Source organism: Panicum hallii, chromosome 2 (genome assembly GCF_002211085.1).
Source record: "Panicum hallii strain FIL2 chromosome 2, PHallii_v3.1, whole genome shotgun sequence".
In the NCBI taxonomy this organism is placed as follows: domain Eukaryota; kingdom Viridiplantae; phylum Streptophyta; class Magnoliopsida; order Poales; family Poaceae; genus Panicum; species Panicum hallii.
Genome location: NC_038043.1, coordinates 8,027,786 through 8,046,881, shown reverse-complemented (window position 1 = coordinate 8,046,881; position 19,096 = coordinate 8,027,786). Strand labels below are relative to the sequence as shown.

Genomic DNA, 19,096 nt, shown 5'->3' with positions numbered 1-19,096 from the left:
CACATAATCATGAAATTCTTTCTTCATAAGGTGGGAAAACTTGGTTTGGTGTTACAATTTATGTAAAAAAGATGGTTTCCTTAAAATGTCAAGGTTTTATTAAAATAAAGATACTATATGTTGGGATGTGACACTACGTAATAACCATCTGAAGATCTATGATCGAACTCAATTTGGAACCAGTGGTACAAAATGGCAAATATTGGATACATGCTGACATCAACCCAAGACCGTTCATTTTGTTGTTTGTCAATTCCACATATTGCAAAAAGGAAAAATCAAGTTTGATCTTAAAAATTTATATGGCCACGTAATACTACTCCCGATTTTTCTAAAACTTCACCGCAGTGTGTCGTAGCGTTTTCTTGGTATTTCATGGAATCGGTGGTTTCCACTAAACCCTTTTTTTCTATTTAGCGGAGGCTAGAGGCGAGCTAAAACAAGATAAAGACACTAAAAAAAATAATACAATTAACATTTAGGCTCATTGTTTGGGGGAGGTTATATGTTATAGTTTGTCAAGTATTCACCCTGCCATCGGATAAAGTCATTATCCACATGACACAAATCAATTAATTAAATGGTTCCTTTTTGCTTTGGGGTGTATTTGGTTGACTCCTCCATATCTTGTGGCTGATGACCCAAGTCCCAAATGGCTGGCGGGTTTCTTAAATAATATTTTGATCCAAAACAAAACTAAATCACCGTACATAATTTCGTGTAATAAACCAGGATATGCACCGCCCTCTCCTTAAAGACGTAGATACTCTCTTCATTTTTATTTACATATCGTATTAGATTTGTCCTAAATTAAAGTTAGCTAACTTTGACCAAATCTATAGAAAAATATAGCAACAACTATGTTATCCAATATATGCACCGCTCTCTCCTTAAAGACGTAGATACTCTCTTCATTTTTATTTACGTATCGTATTAGATTTGTTCTAAATTAAAAATAGCTAACTTTGACCAAATCTATAGAAAAATATAGCAACAACTATATTATCCAATATATGCACTGTTAACGTATACTTTATGATGGATTCAATAAAACAGATTTGGTATTTTAAATATTATTTTTTTATAAATTTGATTAAATTTGGTCAAATTTAATTTAAGACAAATAAAATAAAGAGAGTAATTTTTTCATCTGGAAATTGTGTTTCAGACGGCCTGGAACCGCTGGACTTCCCGAGGATTTTCCACCGAAAACAGCGACTCCATGGGTCCCCGCGTCCAAACTGGCCGGCGCAGCCGTCTGGTACGGTACGCTTCCCCTTCCCCGGGTCAAGAATTTCCGGCCCGCTCAGACCTCCCGACGCACGCCACGCCCGGCCGCCATCACACCAACTCTGAAACCACCACCACCACCACCACCACCATCCAGCTTCCGCCTCCCCCAAACCAAGTCAAATCAAATCTTCCCATTCGCCGCAGTGGGTCACGAGGGTCCCCGCCTCCCACCGCACCGCACCGCACCGAGCCACGCCCCGCCCTTCCGAATCCTCGCTCGCAAGTCGCGACGACAGCGGCGGCGCCGCCGAGGCTGACCGCCCCGCCCGCCGCCCGCCGCCCCTCACCTCCCGTCCGATGGCCCCCCGCGCGCCGCCGCGCCGGCAGCCCGCGCCCGCCGCCGCGGGCGGCGCGGGCTTGTGGGACTCCGCGCGCGTGCTGCTCGCGCTCGCAGTGCTCTACGGCGCCCTCTCGCTTCTCGCCTACCGCGTCATCCACATGCGCCACGTCGCGCCGCTGGGAGCCGACGCGCCGCCGGAGGAGTTCGCCGAGGGCCGCGTGCTCCGCCACCTCCACCGCCTCGCCGTCGACATCCCCGGCCGCCAGGTCCGCCCGCCCCCCTGCTCCCGATCGCCCTCTCGCGCTCGCTCGTGTTTGCTGATTTGTTTTACCGCTGTTTGCTGCTGCTACTGCTGCTGCTGCTGCTGCAGGAGGGGAGCCCGGGGCTGGAGGCCGCGGCGCAGTACATCAAGGGGGAGCTCGAGGGCCTCGCTGCGCGCGCGGGCCCGGAGTACAGGTGAATCTCCCCCCTCGCCCGCTCCTTTCTGCCTTTTGGTCGATTTGGATCCTCCAATGCTTCCTCTGCTCTCTGCGGTTCCAGCGATGGTGATGGTTCTGCTGTTCTCGGGTGCTGGGTTGTGGTCCTGCCCGATGGGTGCTCACTGGATTGCTTCTCCTAGTATCGCATTAAATTGGGATCTATTAAAGTTGGAATGCGACAACGTATCAGTTTGCATGCTCTGTGAGCCGCTAACATTACTGTGGTATCTGCTACGTCTGTGAGATGCTCAACTGATTCGTCTTTAGGCCAAAAGGACAGATAGTGCGGTCCAAGCAGAACAGATGAAGTAGGTGAAATTAACATTTGAAGCCCCTCGATTGGCCAATATTATTATCAAGGCCACATCCTTCTGTCTGCTTAGCACCATCAGTTCACTGGAGTAGGTTTTTGCAGTGGTTTTGTAATTTGCTTGAAATAGCTGAAATCCAAACTACTAGTGGTCCAAATGATGTCCAAGGCGCCCTCCGCCCTGGTTGAAATGTTACTTTTGAGTTTTTTTATTGTTTAGTACATCTTGCATTGAAGTGAATGCGTATGTTGGCTGAATTTTAGGTATGCCAGTGTACGTGGCGTGGGCTATGTCAAACGAATTAACAGCAGAATTTTGTCCCTAAACCTGTGGGGTTCGATCATGCCAGCAAAATCTTGTTGTCTTTTTCTTTGCAAATTTGGAAATGTCTACCATTATCTCTTTCTTGAGGATTTCATTACCCGGACCATAAGTTGTCCTTATCCTCAGGTGTTTCCATGCAACCACAACAGATCTTCTATTTTTTTGTGTTCATGCAGGAGTTTCTGATGTACATATTTTGCTATTATGTACTAAGAACCACTGAGAAATTAATGAAATTCTGGTGCAGTATTTATAAATCTGATAGGACAACTTTTATGCAGTTTGTTTTCTATTTATAATCTGTTATTGACTTCACCTTTTCGTTTCCCATTGCAGAATAGAGGTCGAGGAAACGCTTGTTAGTGGCTCTTTCAGCATGATGTTTCTACGTCATAGAGTAACACTAGGCTACAGGAATCATAAGAATATTGTCATGAGGTGCGTTCATGATTTTGCTCTCCTATCTTACCACAGATTCTTTTTTGTCTAAATTTTTACTCTATGCAATTGGGTGGCTGTGAATTTTATTAAACACCTATTCAAAATTTAAAACTAACTTAGTTCAATATTCTTCCCACAAAATGCTAACATGGCTTGTTTCGGTGTTTTCCCATGGCTTATATGGCTGAACTCATAATAATCTAATTTAGTTTGGAATCCATACTAGCACAGGGCCACTTCAACTATGGTTGGGGTTCTAATATGGGTAATAGTTTGCCTAGCTTGTATATTCTTTTTGAAGAGTCAAATTATTTTCTAAGATACAACAATTAATTACAGGATTTCATCAAATGTTTCAGAAGATGACGATCCATCCTTGTTGGTGAATGGACATTTTGACAGTCCGCTCGGATCTCCTGGTGCGGCAGACTGTGGTTCTTGTGTTGGTAAGTACAAATGTCAATCTTCTAAACATAGACGCTGTTCTTACTATGCAGACTTCTTATGGAATATTTCTTTTCCAGCATCCATGCTTGAGCTATCACGACTCATCATTGACTCTGGGTGGGTACCTCCTCGACCGGTGATTTTCCTTTTCAATGGTGCAGAAGAACTTTTTCTTTTGGTATGTTACTGTCAGTTGTCACCTAATTGCTCGACCACTTGGCCTCACATATATATAGAATGCATAAATGAAAATAGTGATTGTTGTGGTGGGAGTTATTTTCAATAATGGAAATGCTGTTTAGTTGGCTGTGCTTCAGTTCAGTCTCAGCCATGTTCCAAGGGCTGGATAGCTTCAATCTTCTCATCTGAGAGGAGATTACCTTCATTTATCTTGCTGCAAAAGAATTGTATGGTTGTATCTTGATGCAGAAGAATTGTAGGGTTGGCCAACCTAGTAATAGTCTAATCACACCAATAGTCTATCTGTCACAGAAAAGAAACATGAAAGTCCTCCAAATAATTTTCTTCTTATGAAAAAAATTGATAAAAGTGGATTTAACAAAGCAGCATCTAAAAAAATGGTAAAAATTGTGTTGATTCAGTTGATTTGTTCGTGTAATAAACCCAGTGAAGCAACTCACCTGCTCCCATGTTCGATGATGTTTAACCAGGGCTCACATGGTTTTATTAAGACACATAAATGGAACAGCTCAATCGGTGCTTTCATTAATATTGAAGCTTCTGGAAGTGGGGGTACAGGTATTATTTTCCTAGATAGTAATGTATTTCATATTGGTTTTCAAGAAATTATCATGCTGAGTGTACGGTTCACTAGTATGTTGGTAACTTCTAACATATCCTAGTTTCATAAGATATTTTGATTTAGTAGATCTGAAGCTTTTGTGTGCGATTATGTCTTCCTGTATCTACTATTCAATATTTGCATGTGTTACTTGCTCATTGGTGGTTGAGTTTTGCTGTGTGTCTAGATATTTTAGTTCTGCATCCAATGGAACTGCTGCTGCAAGCCTGTAGAGTTTTTTCTCCCTATGCAAAAGGACCATCAGATGGATTTCTCAAACAGTTGAGTCTATTAATTTGAATTGACAGATTCATAATGTAAAAACTCTTGTATTGATGTTAAGACATTTGATAGTTAATGTGCACTGTCCTAGATGTGAGAAACCTTTTATTATGTTAGTTGTTAAGTTAGCAACTGAGCACTGTTCCTTGTGGAAAGTACGAATTAGCTCTGTTTTATGGATTCATTTTTATTTTGTGATTTGTGATTAAACTGATTTTTGCGTTGCTGGATAAAAAGTGATAAAACGTAAAACTACGAATGGCTTTTGTTTTTGTTAACACTAACAACTATACCACGTAGACATGTTGGCATGTTAAAGTTAATTTTTTTGTTTGACTACAATGCTGATTTTAGATGTGAATCTCATCCTACCAATTTGCCTTTTTGTTATCAGATTTAGTTTGCCAATCTGGACCTGGATCGTGGCCTTCTCGTGTTTATGCTCAGACTGCAAAGTATCCTATGGCCAATAGCGTCGCTCAGGTTCTTGCTTCTTAACTAGTTAACTTGCATCATTTCTTATGTAAGTTGTGCAAAAGGGTTCATATACTTTTTTTTGGTGGGTTGAAATTGCTTCGTTTCATGTGCTTTCATAAAACTATTTACATGCTTGTTTTAGCTCTTGTCTTTTGGCCTAGTTTTAGCCTACAAGCTGTCAGCCAAGCTCAGGCCAAAATAGCAGCTTATTTTGAGGTTTAAAGTATATAGATTGTTCACAATAATTTGCTTTGTTTGAATATTGGTAGATGCAATAGCTTGGCGATGAGCATATTAGTTGCCAGTGAAGTAGCGAGGGATGTAGGGAGACCTGAAATTCTCATTTCCATGTGCCTTTTTCACAAATCCCTCATTCTGGAGGCCCTAAAGCTAAAATATTAAGAAACATTGGTAAAAGAACATCCAAATCAACAAGTAAAAGAGAAGTGGTAGCATGCAGAAAATCAATTTTCCCAATTAGGCGATTATTTGCAACTCACTGGTTCATGTCTCTTATGGATCTAAATAAGCTATGCACTGTTGAACCTAATAGTGAGCTGTTAAGCACTTCGTGAATACTCTGTTAAGATTGTTAGATGCTGGATTCATCCTTTGGGTTGTTCTTCGATACATGTTGCAACCACTCAATCTTTTAACCTCTACTGCTGTATAATCCAGCTGATATATATTGATTGAATCATTGTACTTCCTATATACAGGATATGTTCGGAATAATTCCAGGCGATACAGATTATAGGATATTTGCTGAAGACATTACCAACATCCCAGGACTTGATATTATCTTTGTTCTGGGTGGTTATTTCTATCATACTTCATATGATACACTGGAGAATTTATTGTATGTATTAAACTATTGTCCTAATTAGAAATTCTAATATTTCATGTGAAATAATATAATTGTAGAATTATCCTCTCTGTACCAGTCCTGGAAGTATTCAAGCACGTGGTGAAAATTTATTCAACCTAGTCAAGGCATTCACAAATTCTATGTCGTTAAAAGAGAATGAGACATCAAATAAAGCTGCTAAGGATGGAATTGAGGATTCACGAGCTGTCTTTTTTGATTATTTGACTTGGTTCATGGTAAGTTAATCCTGTGTTCTTCCAAATTTGAGGATAATACCATTTGGATGTGAACAAGTTTTCTTTTCCACTAAATATGTCGTGTATTTCTGCCCTTGCTTGTGAATTATGATTAAATTTATTATTTTTGATTCCTGCTTACAGGTTTTTTATTCTCGTGATGTCTCTCTGATTCTTCACAGTCTACCAATAGCCATTTTCTTTCTTGTACCACTGTTCCTGAAGTTCCCGAACATTACCTTGATGTCATGGTCTATAACTCTTTTAGATTTAACAAGAGGTAAGTGACTGAAATGTACATTGAAGTAATATCATGCTAGCTGGTTTACCTTTTGCATATGAGGGTGGAGGTTATTTAAGGAAAGGAGTATGGGAGGTATCTGGACTTAACATATAAAATTGTTCAACCATACCTGTTTGCATGTGTACTGCCCCTATCTTATAAATTTTATATAAAATTTGATTTAAACACTTCTCTCTGACATAGATATATCCAAACTCTAGGAAAATCAACTGATTAGAGAAATGTCAAACAATTAATTGATATAATTTTTTTGAAGTCTAATTTTCGGAACTTCAACAACAACAACAACAACTTAGCCTTTTGTCCCAAGCAAGTTGGGGTAGGCTAGAGATGAAACCCCACAGAAAACAAGAATAAGAAACACAAAAAACACAAAAAGGGCACAAGCCAAAGGAAGAGTTAGGGGTTAAACAAAAAGTAACAAAGGTCACGGTTCAGATACGTTAATTGCTAATCTCCAAGCGCTCCTATCCATAGCTAATTCCTTAGCGATATTCCACTCCTTAAGGTCTCTCTTAACCGTCTCGTCCCAAGTTAGTCTAGGTCTACCTCTACCTTTCTTTACATTATCGCCCCGCTTTAAAACTCCACTATGCACCGGCGCCTCGGGAGGCCTCCGTTGTACATGTCCAAACCATCTCAACCGATGTTGAATCAACTTCTCCTCGATAGGTGCCACCCCGACCCTATCTCGAATCTCTTCATTCCGGACTCTATCCCTTCTTGTATGCCCGCAGAACCAACACAGCATACGCATCTCTGCTACACTCAGTTGCTGGACATGTCGCCTTTTTGTAGGCCAACATTCAGCACCGTATAGCATCGCCGGGTGAATCGCCGTCCTATAGAACTTACCTTTTAGCCTCTGTGGCACCTTCTTATCACAGAGGATGCCCGAAGCCTGCCGCCACTTCAACCAACCGGCTGAAATTCTATGTCTAACATCTTCATCAATGTCTCCATTTTTCTGAAGCATTGATCCTAGATACCGGAAAGTATCCTTTTTGGCCACCACTTGACCTTCGAGGCTAACGTCCCCATCCTCATGCCTAGTCGGGCTAAAGTCGCACATCATATACTCGGTCTTGGTCCTACTCAGTCTGAGCCCCCTCGACTCTAACGTGTGTCTCCACAGCTCTAACTTCATATTAACCCCTGCCCTACTCTCATCAACTAGCACCACATCATCAGCAAAGAGCATACACCAAGGGATATCACCTTGTATGTCCCTTGTGATCTCATCCATCACCAAAGCAAATAGATAAGGGCTCAATGCTGACCCCTGATGTAGTCCTATTTTAATTGGAAAGTCACCGGTATTGCCATCACATGTTCGAACACAAGTCATCGCATCCTTGTACATATCCTTGATGAGGGTAATATACTTAGTTGGGACTTTGTGTTTTTCCAAGGCCCACCACATGACGTCTCTTGGTACTTTGTCATACGCCTTCTCTAGGTCAATAAAGACCATGTGTAAGTTCTTCGTCTCCTCTCTATATCTCTCCATCAACTGTCGTACTAAGAAAATCGCCTCCATGGTCGACCTCCCAGGCATGAACCCAAACTGGTTTTGGGTCACCCTTGTCAATCTTCTTAGGCGATGCTCGATAACCCTCTCCCAAAGATTCATCGTATGGCTCATCAGCTTAATCCCCGGTAGTTAGTACAACTTTGAACATCTCTCTTGTTCTTGAAGATCGGTACTAAAATACTTCTCCTCCATTCCTCCGGCATCTTGTTTGACCGAAAAATTAGGTTAAAAAGCTTAGTTAACCATACTACCGCCCTCTCGCCCAGGCATCTCCACACCTCAATGGGGATGCCATCGGGACCCATCGCTTTACCTCCCTTCATCCTCTTCAAAGCCTCCCCGATCTCTGCCTCCTGAATCCTCCTCACAAAGCGTCTGTTGGTATCATTAAATGAGTCATCCAACTCGAAGGTAGGATCCTCATTTTCCCCATTAAACAACTTGTCGAAGTATTCTCGCCATCTGTCCTTGATCTCCTCATCCTTCACCAGAAGTCGATTTGTCTCATCCTTGATGCATTTGATTTGGTTTATGTCCCTTGTCTTCCTCTCGCGGGTCCTAGCTATCCTATAAATGTCCTTCTCTCTTTCCTTCGTACCTAGCCGTTGATAAAGGTCATCAAAAGCCTGACCTTTCGCTACACTTACAGCTCGTTTTACAGACCTCTTCGCTAATCTATAGCCCTCGATGTTGGTTGCGCTCTCGTCGAGGTGAAGGCGTTTGAAACACTCCTTCTTCTCCTTAATAGCCCTTTGCATCTCGTCATTCCACCAACAAGTCTCTTTCACTTCCTGCTTGCCTCCCCTACTCACACCAAACACTTCTGAGGCCACCTTCCGAACACATGTCGCCATCTTTAGCCACATATCATCTATATCTGCTCCTTCTTCCCAAGGCCCCTCGCCTAGCATCCTCTCCTTAAACGTTTGTGCCTCTTCCCCTCTAAGCTTCCACCACTTCGTTCTCGCAATCTTGGCACGTTTGTCCCAGTTGGTACGTACCCGAAAACGAAAATCCGCCACCACAAGCTTGTGTTGGAGGACAACACACTCCCCAGGTATCACCTTACAATCTAAGCAGGCACGTCTATCCTCTCTCCGAGCAAGGATAAAATCGATTTGGCTCGAGTATTGTCCACTATGGAAGGTCACTAGATGGGACTCCCTCTTTCTAAAGAGGGTATTTGCTAACAGCAGGTCGTAGGCCAACGCAAAATTCAAAACATCCTCCCCCCCTCGTTCCTACTACCATACCCGAAACCCTCGTGTACTCGCTCATATCCTACATTAGTCGCACCCACATGGCCATTGAGGTCTCCTCCTATGAAGAGCTTCTCACTTATAGGCACGGCACTAACCATGCTATCAAGATCTTCCCAGAACTGACTCTTGGAGCTCTCACTAAGACCTATCTGAGGGGCATAGGCACTGATCACATTCAGAACCAAATCTCCAATGACCAACCGCACTAGGATAATCCGGTCGCCTTGCCTCCTAACATCTACAACTCCATCCTTAAGGTTCTTATCGATCAAGATGCTTACATCATTCCTACCCGAACTTGTCCCCGTGTACCAAAGCTTGAAGCCAGAACCCTCCACCTCCTTCGCCTTTTGGCCCTTCCATTTAGTCTCCTGCACGCATAGAATATTTACACGCCTCCTAATTGCTACATCGACTAGTTCTCTTAACTTACCTGTTAGAGACCCTACGTTCCAACTACCTAGACGAATCCTAGTTGGCTCGGCTAGCTTCCTTACCCTTCGCATCCGTCGAGAGAAATGCGAAGACCCTTGCTCATTTTTCACTACACCCGGGCGCAGATGTAGCGCGTCACAGAGGCTGCGACGACCCGACCCTTGCTCACTTATCATCGTACCCGGATCACGATACGACGTGCCCCTGAGGGGATGACGACCCGGCCCTTGCCCATTTAACACCACACCCGGGTTCCGATGTAGCGCGTCGCTAAGAGGGTTACGCCCCAACGAATTTCTTATGGGTTTCATTTCCATTAGAGTGGCTGATTTTTATGCTGGTTCGCCAAACCTAACACAACCCTCCACATTTTCTCATCGCGGGCTTGGGAACTTCAATTATATTTTTTTCTCGTTTAAAGTTTCCAAGCCATGCGGTTACATCTTCACAATTAGGGCCTTAGCGCACTTATAATTGTGGATTTACACTTGGTATTTGCTAAGGCTAAATAGTTGAATGCTATTTTGATAAAAGCTGAACTTTCTCTTCGTGGTCTGAAGCTAATCTTTTCTGTATTTTTGCGTACACATTTTTAGCTTTATAGATAATATCATATTAATTTGGATTATAGATAAACTTTTGCAGTTTTTGTGAAGTTCTATGAAAGTGCTCAATCACAAACTGATTAGATACTAGCTTTATGTATTTGCATAATTCTGTAAAATAACTGAATAACTGTGCTGGCCAGCTATAATGTCTCACATATGGTTGCAGGAATGTTACTCCATGCATTTGGTGTCATCCTTGCAATATTTATCCCTGCTGGGGCTGCGGCATTAAGATTGTTGTTCACAAAGAATGCAATGAATTGGTAATTATCTATCTTTCTAGAAGTTTTGGCGTCCATAGGCGATTCATTGTGCTTCTAGAATGTGAAAGGTGTATCGAGGGTCTGATTTGCGTCCACCCACTACTCAATTGTGACAGTGTTGCTTCTAGATTTGTGCATCCACCTACTCTTATTTGTCGTTCCTTCCCGTTTTGTGGATATCTTCATTTCCTTCCATAACAGGTTTTCTGTTGGGCACTATAGTATTGATTTTTTTTTATCTACTGCAGTTATTGCCGCACTTTCTCACTTGCATACTAGAATGTGCAACGAACCTATGTATTAATGTGAAATTTGCCACAGTACCCTGAGCTTTGCTGGCATTTACCACTAAATTTTTGCAATTTAGCTAGGTCATTATAAAATTGGGGCTCTTTGCCACAGGACATAGGTGTTACAGTGTTTATGAGTAGACTATTCTGCCCTTCAGGTTTTGCGTTGCAGTCGTGGCATGCTCAGACAATTTTATGCCAATTTTGAGTCCTGAAAGAGACAAAGCCATGCTGCCTGACTATTTTAATGATTATCTCCATAAAAGTTGCAAATGCAATAGATATTAATTTTGTTCTTATATGTTCATTGCATGGATGCAGGTTTGCTCACCCTTATTTGGCGTTCTTTATGTTTGTCCCTGCTTCACTGGTTGGTCTATTGCTGCCAAGGAGTATATGGGTATTTCCTTAGTTATAATATGTAGTTTGTGCTATCCTTTCCCAATTTCCTTTTTTTTTTGTCTGCTTGTAGATCATTTCGTTTTTTATGAAAAAGAATACAAATAAAAGATATGATCATCCTTCTTTATTGTATTGTATTGGTTGTTGATGTATGAATACTTGCATTATCATCTGTGCCTGCAGATTGAACAAAACAGCTCGATCCTGTTTTCTAGACTAGAGTATGCCACTTTTTATGCTCAACAATAAGAAAATACTGGTCAATTGCTTTCATATAAATGATCGTAGTGGCTTGTGGAGAACGTGCTTGTAGCATGGTGGTAAGGCCTCCAGTTGTTAGGCTACTCACCTGGGCTCGAGCTCTGGATCTCACAGAAAAAAGGCCCCTTGCCATGTGTTCCCCAAAAGTATGGGCTAAGACCTGGCCTGTGGCAACGGGTCCCTGTACGGGTAGAAACAGGCTTTTTGGTGACTTTTCTTGACCTTTCAAGTGATGCCTTCAGGATCTCTCCCCTTGGGTCGAGTTTTCTGTATATATATTTATTTATAAAATGTTGCAGTGATTTAAAAAGATACATGAATGCATAAAAGATAGCAAATCAACTAATCTTCATGCAGCCATGCACACATATTTGAACATGATTGGAAATATTACAGGCCACATATTTTGAAATCAAGTACTAGTTACCTGGACTACTTCATATGCACAACGTTTAGGGTGACCATAATTTGGAATGGTCAATGGCCCTATATCCTTGTGTGGCAGATTTTTATGGTATATCAAATCATTTGCAAATAGAAGGTTTTTGCCAGCATTCTGAAATCTGCATAATCTGTCTTATGAATAGAGTATATATGTTCTAATTCCTTGCATGTAGCTAACATCTGCTGGTGGTGAAAGTGCACTGGTGGTGAAAGTGCAGTGTAAGTGAATATAGTTTTGTCCTTTTCTAATGGATTTTTGTTTTAAAACTCTAGGGGCTATCGGAGCAAACACACTTTTGGGGATCTTTTGGGTTGTATTCTGTAATAACTACGGTATGGTTCTGAACATCTCTAAAGACCCTTTACCTTGACACATTGTAGCTGTACTACTATTAATAATAACCTTTACAGCATCTTGTTTGCAGAATACTTTAGCTTTTGTATGCATAGCTTCTTAAAATTTGGTTATTGATATCTCTACTGGTGTTGACATTGAACATGTGAATATATGTAGATTCATCTTGAAAAGTACTACCATAACATTTCAATCTTACTAGTTTTTATTTATACATATATTACAATAGAAAGTAGTGATCTAACCAGATCAAAGATCACTGGTCATTAAGATCTAGAATCAAATATGATTTCAGTTACATAAAGTATGATGTGGACTTTAACTGTAGGAAGTAATTTGTAAGACTTTATTTTGGGAGATTTTCTTTTCTGGTTCATTTTAACAGGGTGAGGAAAGGGGCAGCCTAGATATGAACTAATGATAGCTACTTGCTTTTACTGGGTTTCCTTTTAGTGTTTATTTGGTGGGAGAGGGGCAGTGGATGTATATGACTGATAAGGCTCTTTGTAATAGTAGGGATTGTTGCTTCCTGTATGGTGATTTTGTTCCATGTGTATGCTTCACTGACTGGCCAACTTGAAAAAATAGGGCCACATTCTACATGTACATAGATGTGAACATTCATGATGCGCATAATAAGATTACAGAGAATAATTTTAAAAAAAGAAATAGTTGGTGGTATAAAAGCTCTGTTCTATTTCAATTTTAGTTAGTGCCCTATTTTGAACCAATTAGTTTCAATGGTCCTAGATGTTTCATGCTTAGTCTAATTCATTTCTTTGCAGGCCTACATGCTAGCTGGGCTGAGCGGAGGTTTTCTAACATTTTTCATTTCCATGTCCATGCTTCTTGGGCAATTTATCTCTAGCATCATTAAGAGACAGTGGAACCAACAATCACCGAAGTATGCAATCTCTGTTGTACTTATTTATCTCATTTGATTATTTTCCACGTTTACAAAGTGATCAAACATACAAATTTGTTTATTCACGAATTGTTTCTAGTTTCGTTATGTCATCATGCCTGCGCTATGATATTCCAAAAACAGTCACTTAGTATCACTGGCATATGCACTGTTTGACATTAAGTGCCATCAACAAACACTTGCTATGAATTACTATATGGACAGTTCGATGAAAAAGAAGATTTTGCACAGAAGCACCTTTTGGATCTCTTTTGGTTATCAGTTACCAAAATCACAAAAGTGAATTCTTGGCACCTGTGATAAGAAAAACAGAATATGAAATTTTCACCAACGAAACCTAATCCAATTTGGAGTGCACAAGTGATGCATATTCAAATTTTAAGCATGAATAGATTTTTGAAATTTCAGATTCAGCACATACTTACTACAACATAACTATAAGATGTATATGTGATGTTTTGTGTAAGAAAAATTAAATGAAATACTGATATTATGATGGTGGTATTACTGGCCTCTCTGGTTTCCTATTTCTTTGACGTAACCTTTACACCAACTAGAGGCCTCTTTAATTGACTTATTTTATTTGTGATAAAATTTGATCTAGTAGAGAATTTCCATTGAGTGAATGATAGCATTCACTACACATTTTTTTTTGTTCTTGATCAAATTAAAACTATTTCATACTCTTGTATGTTTTTTCTTGTGAATTTGAACCCCTGTTATGCGGGTCTAAGAGTTCACTTGAAAATTTCAATCTCCATGATATTGTCCTACACACGTAGTTTCTCTAACAAAACTTCTCCATGCTAAGCCCACATCCAACCGCCATAATACATTTGCTTCGACATCTGTTTTGATTCTTTTATTCAGACAAATAATGTGCAGGTCGTTGGTTGCATATGTGGTGCCTATGATCCCATGTCTCCTTTATTGTATTTACTATGGTGGATTCCTTATCCAGTTTCTAATTGAAAAAATGGGCATGATGGGATCTCTTCCAAAACCATATGGTTAGTATACTGCTTCCGATTTCAGTTCAGAGTTTGTTGAAATATTTGTGGCATTAAAACATTTGGTGTGAATAATTGAATATTATATTTGCATTAAGGCAATTTTGGTCCTGGACACCCTAATTTTGTGTTGTTTGGTTATAGACACCTGAAATGTGGTTTGCCTGCATTGCCTCCTAGTTTTGTGGGTTCTTTATTGGAAGGCACTCTGCATATTAAAATATGATTTCCTCTTCATCTTCCATTTTTCTCCATGATGAGTTGCATTTGGAAGATATATTCATGTGGAATGTGCTATAAAATAACTTGAGAATTATAAAGATAGGAATATACTATTTAACGGCTCCACCTACTGACTTGGGTGAGATAGACCTTCCACAGACATGCTAATAGCATGGATTATTTAATAATGGTCTAGCAAATAGCAAGATCTGTCATCTAGCAAACTCATGAGGAAACAGTGCTTTACTACAAACACCATAATTGAAGTTGTCATGTAGTGAAATTTTCCTTGCATTCATTAGCTAGATGGTCAGCTTACCTACTGATTTAGTTGAGTACTGGAGTATAAGCTTATTAATAGAATGTTCTTCATATGCTTTGCTCCATGGAGTAATCTTATGTTCAGGACAATTTGTAATCTGAACTCCATTTGACATCAATAGTTACGAATTAACTTAACCATTTGGCCTTCTTGCAGGATATTTTGTGCCTGATATTATTGTTGGAGCGGCAGTTGGACTGGTGGTTGGTTGGTGTTTTGGTCCTCTAGCACCTGTTGCTACTCGCTGGTTATCCAAGACTTCAATTCTCCAGGGCCTGTTGCAAATTACGGTGGTTGCTTTGGCTATCTCATCCCAACTATTTCCTTACAGCACTGGAGCACCAAAAAGAGTTGTTCTTCAACACACTTATGTTACAGGTTCGCTGTTCCTTGAGTCATGGAAAAAAATGATGTATTCCCAATTGGTATGGTACAAGTCTTAAGAACTGAGGGAATGTTTGGTTTGAGACCCAATGCCAGGGTGTTTAGATCTACCATGGCACCATGACAATACTGCCAAAAGTCCAACTTTGTGTATGACATGTAGGTGCCATGTGTTGGCAATTTTTTTATCCTCAAAATGTACCCAATGGGATTTTTTTATTTGTAGATTTAATTCCAAGGAAAGCAATTGTTCAAATTTATTGTAAATTTGATGCATGGTATAGGAGAAAATGTCATCTGAAGCACACACGTCAGGAAGGTTCAAAGGTTAATTCACCCAATCAGGTTTTGCCTCCCCACTGAGGGCCCTCCTGTTGGCTTCCAATTTTTTTTAGCTGAGTTCTTGGTGCCTTAATTTTAACCTGATTTTGGCACAAAGAGCACACAGTATGGGCAAAATTGGTTTGTCTTACTGGTACCCAACCCAACAATAGCCAAGTGCTATACATTACTAATTGGTAGCCCTGGCATTTGCATTAAACCAAACGTGCCCGGAGACTAACTTAGCTGGGGTCCTCTTTGGCTTGAACTTGGTTGCCTTAATACAGAAGTCCTAGTTCCTAATGGTTGGTGTCCTTTTGAAGTTGAATCACTTGAAATACAACATATATTTCTTTCTTTCTTGTATTTTTTGTCAATGTTTTATTGTTTACAAAACTGCAATGGATTTTAAGTATTTATTTGATCCTCTGTACTCACTTTTTATTGAGGTGCTCTGGCTCCACCTCCAACTGAAACCAAGTTATTGTTTGCAATGGAGGAAGTCTAATTTTCTTGCCCATTGGAAAATAGTACAGGATTTCTGTATTTATGGAATTTCTATAATAATTTTTTAGTGCATCATTTAGTAATTAAAACCATCCTTTGCTGCAAAACATCTGTCCTCTTGTGGACCCAATCCAGATATTGATATTTGTAGATTATTGCTTTTCAGCACTGGCATATTGTCCAAATTTATTACCGATGTTCTGAGCAACAAAATTTATACTTATCTACATTGTGAGAAATAAAATTTATCTAATGCATATCCCTGGCGTTTCCAAAACATCATTCATTTTCAGATGCTAATGATGTTGTGGACTCAAACTATGGTTTCTCTGTGGTTGATGCTAACTCGTTGGAGTTTCTTTTCAACAATGCACCTGAGGCAGCCAAATGGTTGAAGGATAACTCAGAGTTGTCCTTTGAAGAAAAGTATCATTCTGATAGAAGTTCCTGGGTGGTGAGTAATCATGATTGTATAGTTGGATAGCCTAACACTGAATCATCAGAATTGTCGCAAGTACCTCTAGTTTTTTCAACACGTATTGTGCCTTTATTGAATGCATCTTGAAGGACACCAAGCAATATTCAGCAATATGGTTGTTTCATTTTGCAGGCTCTGTATCCTGTCCCTTTCTTGTTCTCTGGAAGTTTAAAGTTTCAGGCGCAAACTGATGAAATTAGAAAGCACTACCACAATTTTCCCCAGCTACATGTTCAGAAGACCTGGAGTAACAATGGGCAGCGAAGGGTGCATCTCAATCTCTCACTGGGGTAAGAATTATATTAGTTTTACTACAATCGATCGAAAATAGAAAAGAGTACAGTTTGCTAAATATGTAAACCAGTTTTTTCATAGGCATATTCATTTTACGTTTTTTATCTATTTCAGTTCATTATCAGAGATTTGGACCGCTGTGCTTAATGTTACTGGGCCACTATCAAATTGGTCCTTCGCTGATAACATGCTCCCAGGTTGTTGAAATATTTTCTGCCATTTACTCGTGTTTGCTTCCATTAGACTTGCAGGATAATAACTAGTTCTGTTTGTCCTCATTAGCTCCTCAAACTGTAAGTGGCGGACCACCATCATATATTTGTCGACTCAGTGGAAAGAGCGATGTGGATTGGTCATTCTGGTTGGAGGTAATGATATATATGCCATAATCAAACCCATGGGAATCACTGCCAGGGTTTTTTATTGGTCCTTAAATGGCATTAGTTCCTACTCCCTCCGTTTCAAATTATTAGTCGTTTTGGCTTTTCTAGATCCATAGGCTTTGCTATGTACCTAGACATAATACATATGTAGATGCATAGTAAAAACTATGAATCTAGAGAAGCCAAAATGACTAAATAATTTGGGACAGAAGGAGTATTTTTAAATTATAGCAAACTGAGACAATAAGGCCAAGGGACTAATATAGTATGCTAGAGAACACAGCTGAATATTAGTTATTCCATTTGTTTCACTATACCTGCCTAACTGCTTTAAAGCACGTTCTGAGGTATAAATTCAAACTCATGATACTCTTCCTTGTCGCATAACCATAGGTATAGTTATAATATTTGACAAATGTGCTCTTAAATTCTCACGCCACTCTTAATATTTGATATTCTTCGTGCGGACATGTTCTCACTACCAATGCCACATTGTTTTGTCACACCTCCACCTTGACCTGCTGCCGTGGACACTTACGCATGCCAGTTTGGGTGTGGTTTTAAATGAGATGTTTTCTGAAACACTAAACCATGAAGTTGGGGTTATATCTTCTGTTCCGCACACTAAGTAGGGGTTTCCTTTAATTTCCTCCGTTGAGTAAGTTTTTCTTATTAACTACTATGTCCTTAAACATATGATGTTTAGGACAAGTTATTTAGTTTAAAAATGAACGAATTTGCTTGTCCTAAATGACAAATATTTAAGATCGGATGGAGTATATTGTTTGGGTTTCCTTTGTTGATTTCTATGATATGTCGATGTTCAAGTAGAGGTTACTTTCTCTATCTTTCAGTTCACTCTTTGTTGGAGCTCCTTTTCTTGTTAGCCATTATAATATTTGTTTCGCTGGAAATGTGAAACATCTTTCTCTGAATATTGAATAATATTTATTTCACTGGAAATTTGAAACATCTTTCTCTGAGTGATGACAGGCCAACTCTTCGGAAAGTCTGAGAATCGATGTAGCAGTACTTGATCAGCATCTTGTTGATAGCACAAAGAAGCTGAAAAGCCTCTTCCCAAGTTGGGCGGATTTGACAGCCTTCACCACATTTTTCTCAACATATTATCTATGATGTCCTATATCTGATTGAGCAAATGTAAATCTTTTTAGAGGAAAAGAATGGAAGTATAGTGCTATGTTTTGGGGGTATGTGGTTTTATTAGCGTCAGCTGGTCCCAAGCTTGAGGCTGGCGTGTTTGTAACATCTTTGTAACTTCACCATGCTATAGTGGTCGCTCCCAAGGTTGTGAAATTCTTCGATTGGATAACAGATAATGCCCTTATCACTCGAGTGTATCAATGCAATACAAATAGCTTAGTATGGTAGGCAAAATAATATTGTGCATAAAAACTTGATCTCTGTAAGGCCTACGGTCCCTTAGGAATATGACTTGTAGCGCCTATAGCCCTTATGGGTCCTGATAACGTACTCCCTCCATCCTAAAAAGAATGCAATTCTAATTTTATCCTAAAAGAATTTACTAACAGTAAATATATGGAACATATAATAGGTTTATTTTGAAAACTTAAGTCATGATGAATCTAAAGATGCTTATTTGGTACCATAAATGTTTATACTCTTCTCTATAAATTTGGTCTTCTCAGTAAATTTGATCAAATCATCATGACATCATTAAGATCATTGAAGCTACGCTACATGGATTTATTCGGACCCATCGCTTATATAAGCATTGGTGGTAGCAAATATTTATTGTTGATGACTACTCCCTCCATCCTACAAAAAGTGCAATTTTGCGTTTGAAAAAAATCTTTGTAATATCACAAAG

The 19,096-nt window shown here is 39.8% G+C and overlaps 1 protein-coding gene across 2 annotated transcripts; it reads left to right on the top strand.

Moving 5' to 3' along the window:
* Nucleotides 1-1,313: 1,313 nt before the first annotated feature.
* LOC112880243 (endoplasmic reticulum metallopeptidase 1) lies at nt 1,314-18,595 on the top strand. 2 transcript variants are annotated; one of them, XM_025944752.1, is made up of 21 exons: nt 1,314-1,839; nt 1,944-2,029; nt 3,024-3,125; nt 3,468-3,574; nt 3,653-3,753; nt 4,247-4,334; nt 5,054-5,142; nt 5,856-5,995; nt 6,081-6,240; nt 6,385-6,520; nt 10,550-10,646; nt 11,258-11,336; nt 12,317-12,376; nt 13,184-13,302; nt 14,194-14,333; nt 15,034-15,255; nt 16,383-16,543; nt 16,700-16,857; nt 16,976-17,058; nt 17,144-17,229; nt 18,238-18,595. In XM_025944752.1, exons 1-21 carry the CDS (start codon nt 1,591-1,593, stop codon nt 18,379-18,381), a joined length of 2,607 nt encoding a protein of 868 aa, XP_025800537.1. In that variant the 5' UTR covers nt 1,314-1,590; the 3' UTR covers nt 18,382-18,595. The 2 variants fall into 2 exon arrangements, with proteins under 2 accessions (XP_025800537.1, XP_025800538.1); XM_025944753.1 differs by having other exon boundaries at nt 1,591-1,839; nt 14,209-14,333.
* Nucleotides 18,596-19,096: the final 501 nt, after the last annotated feature.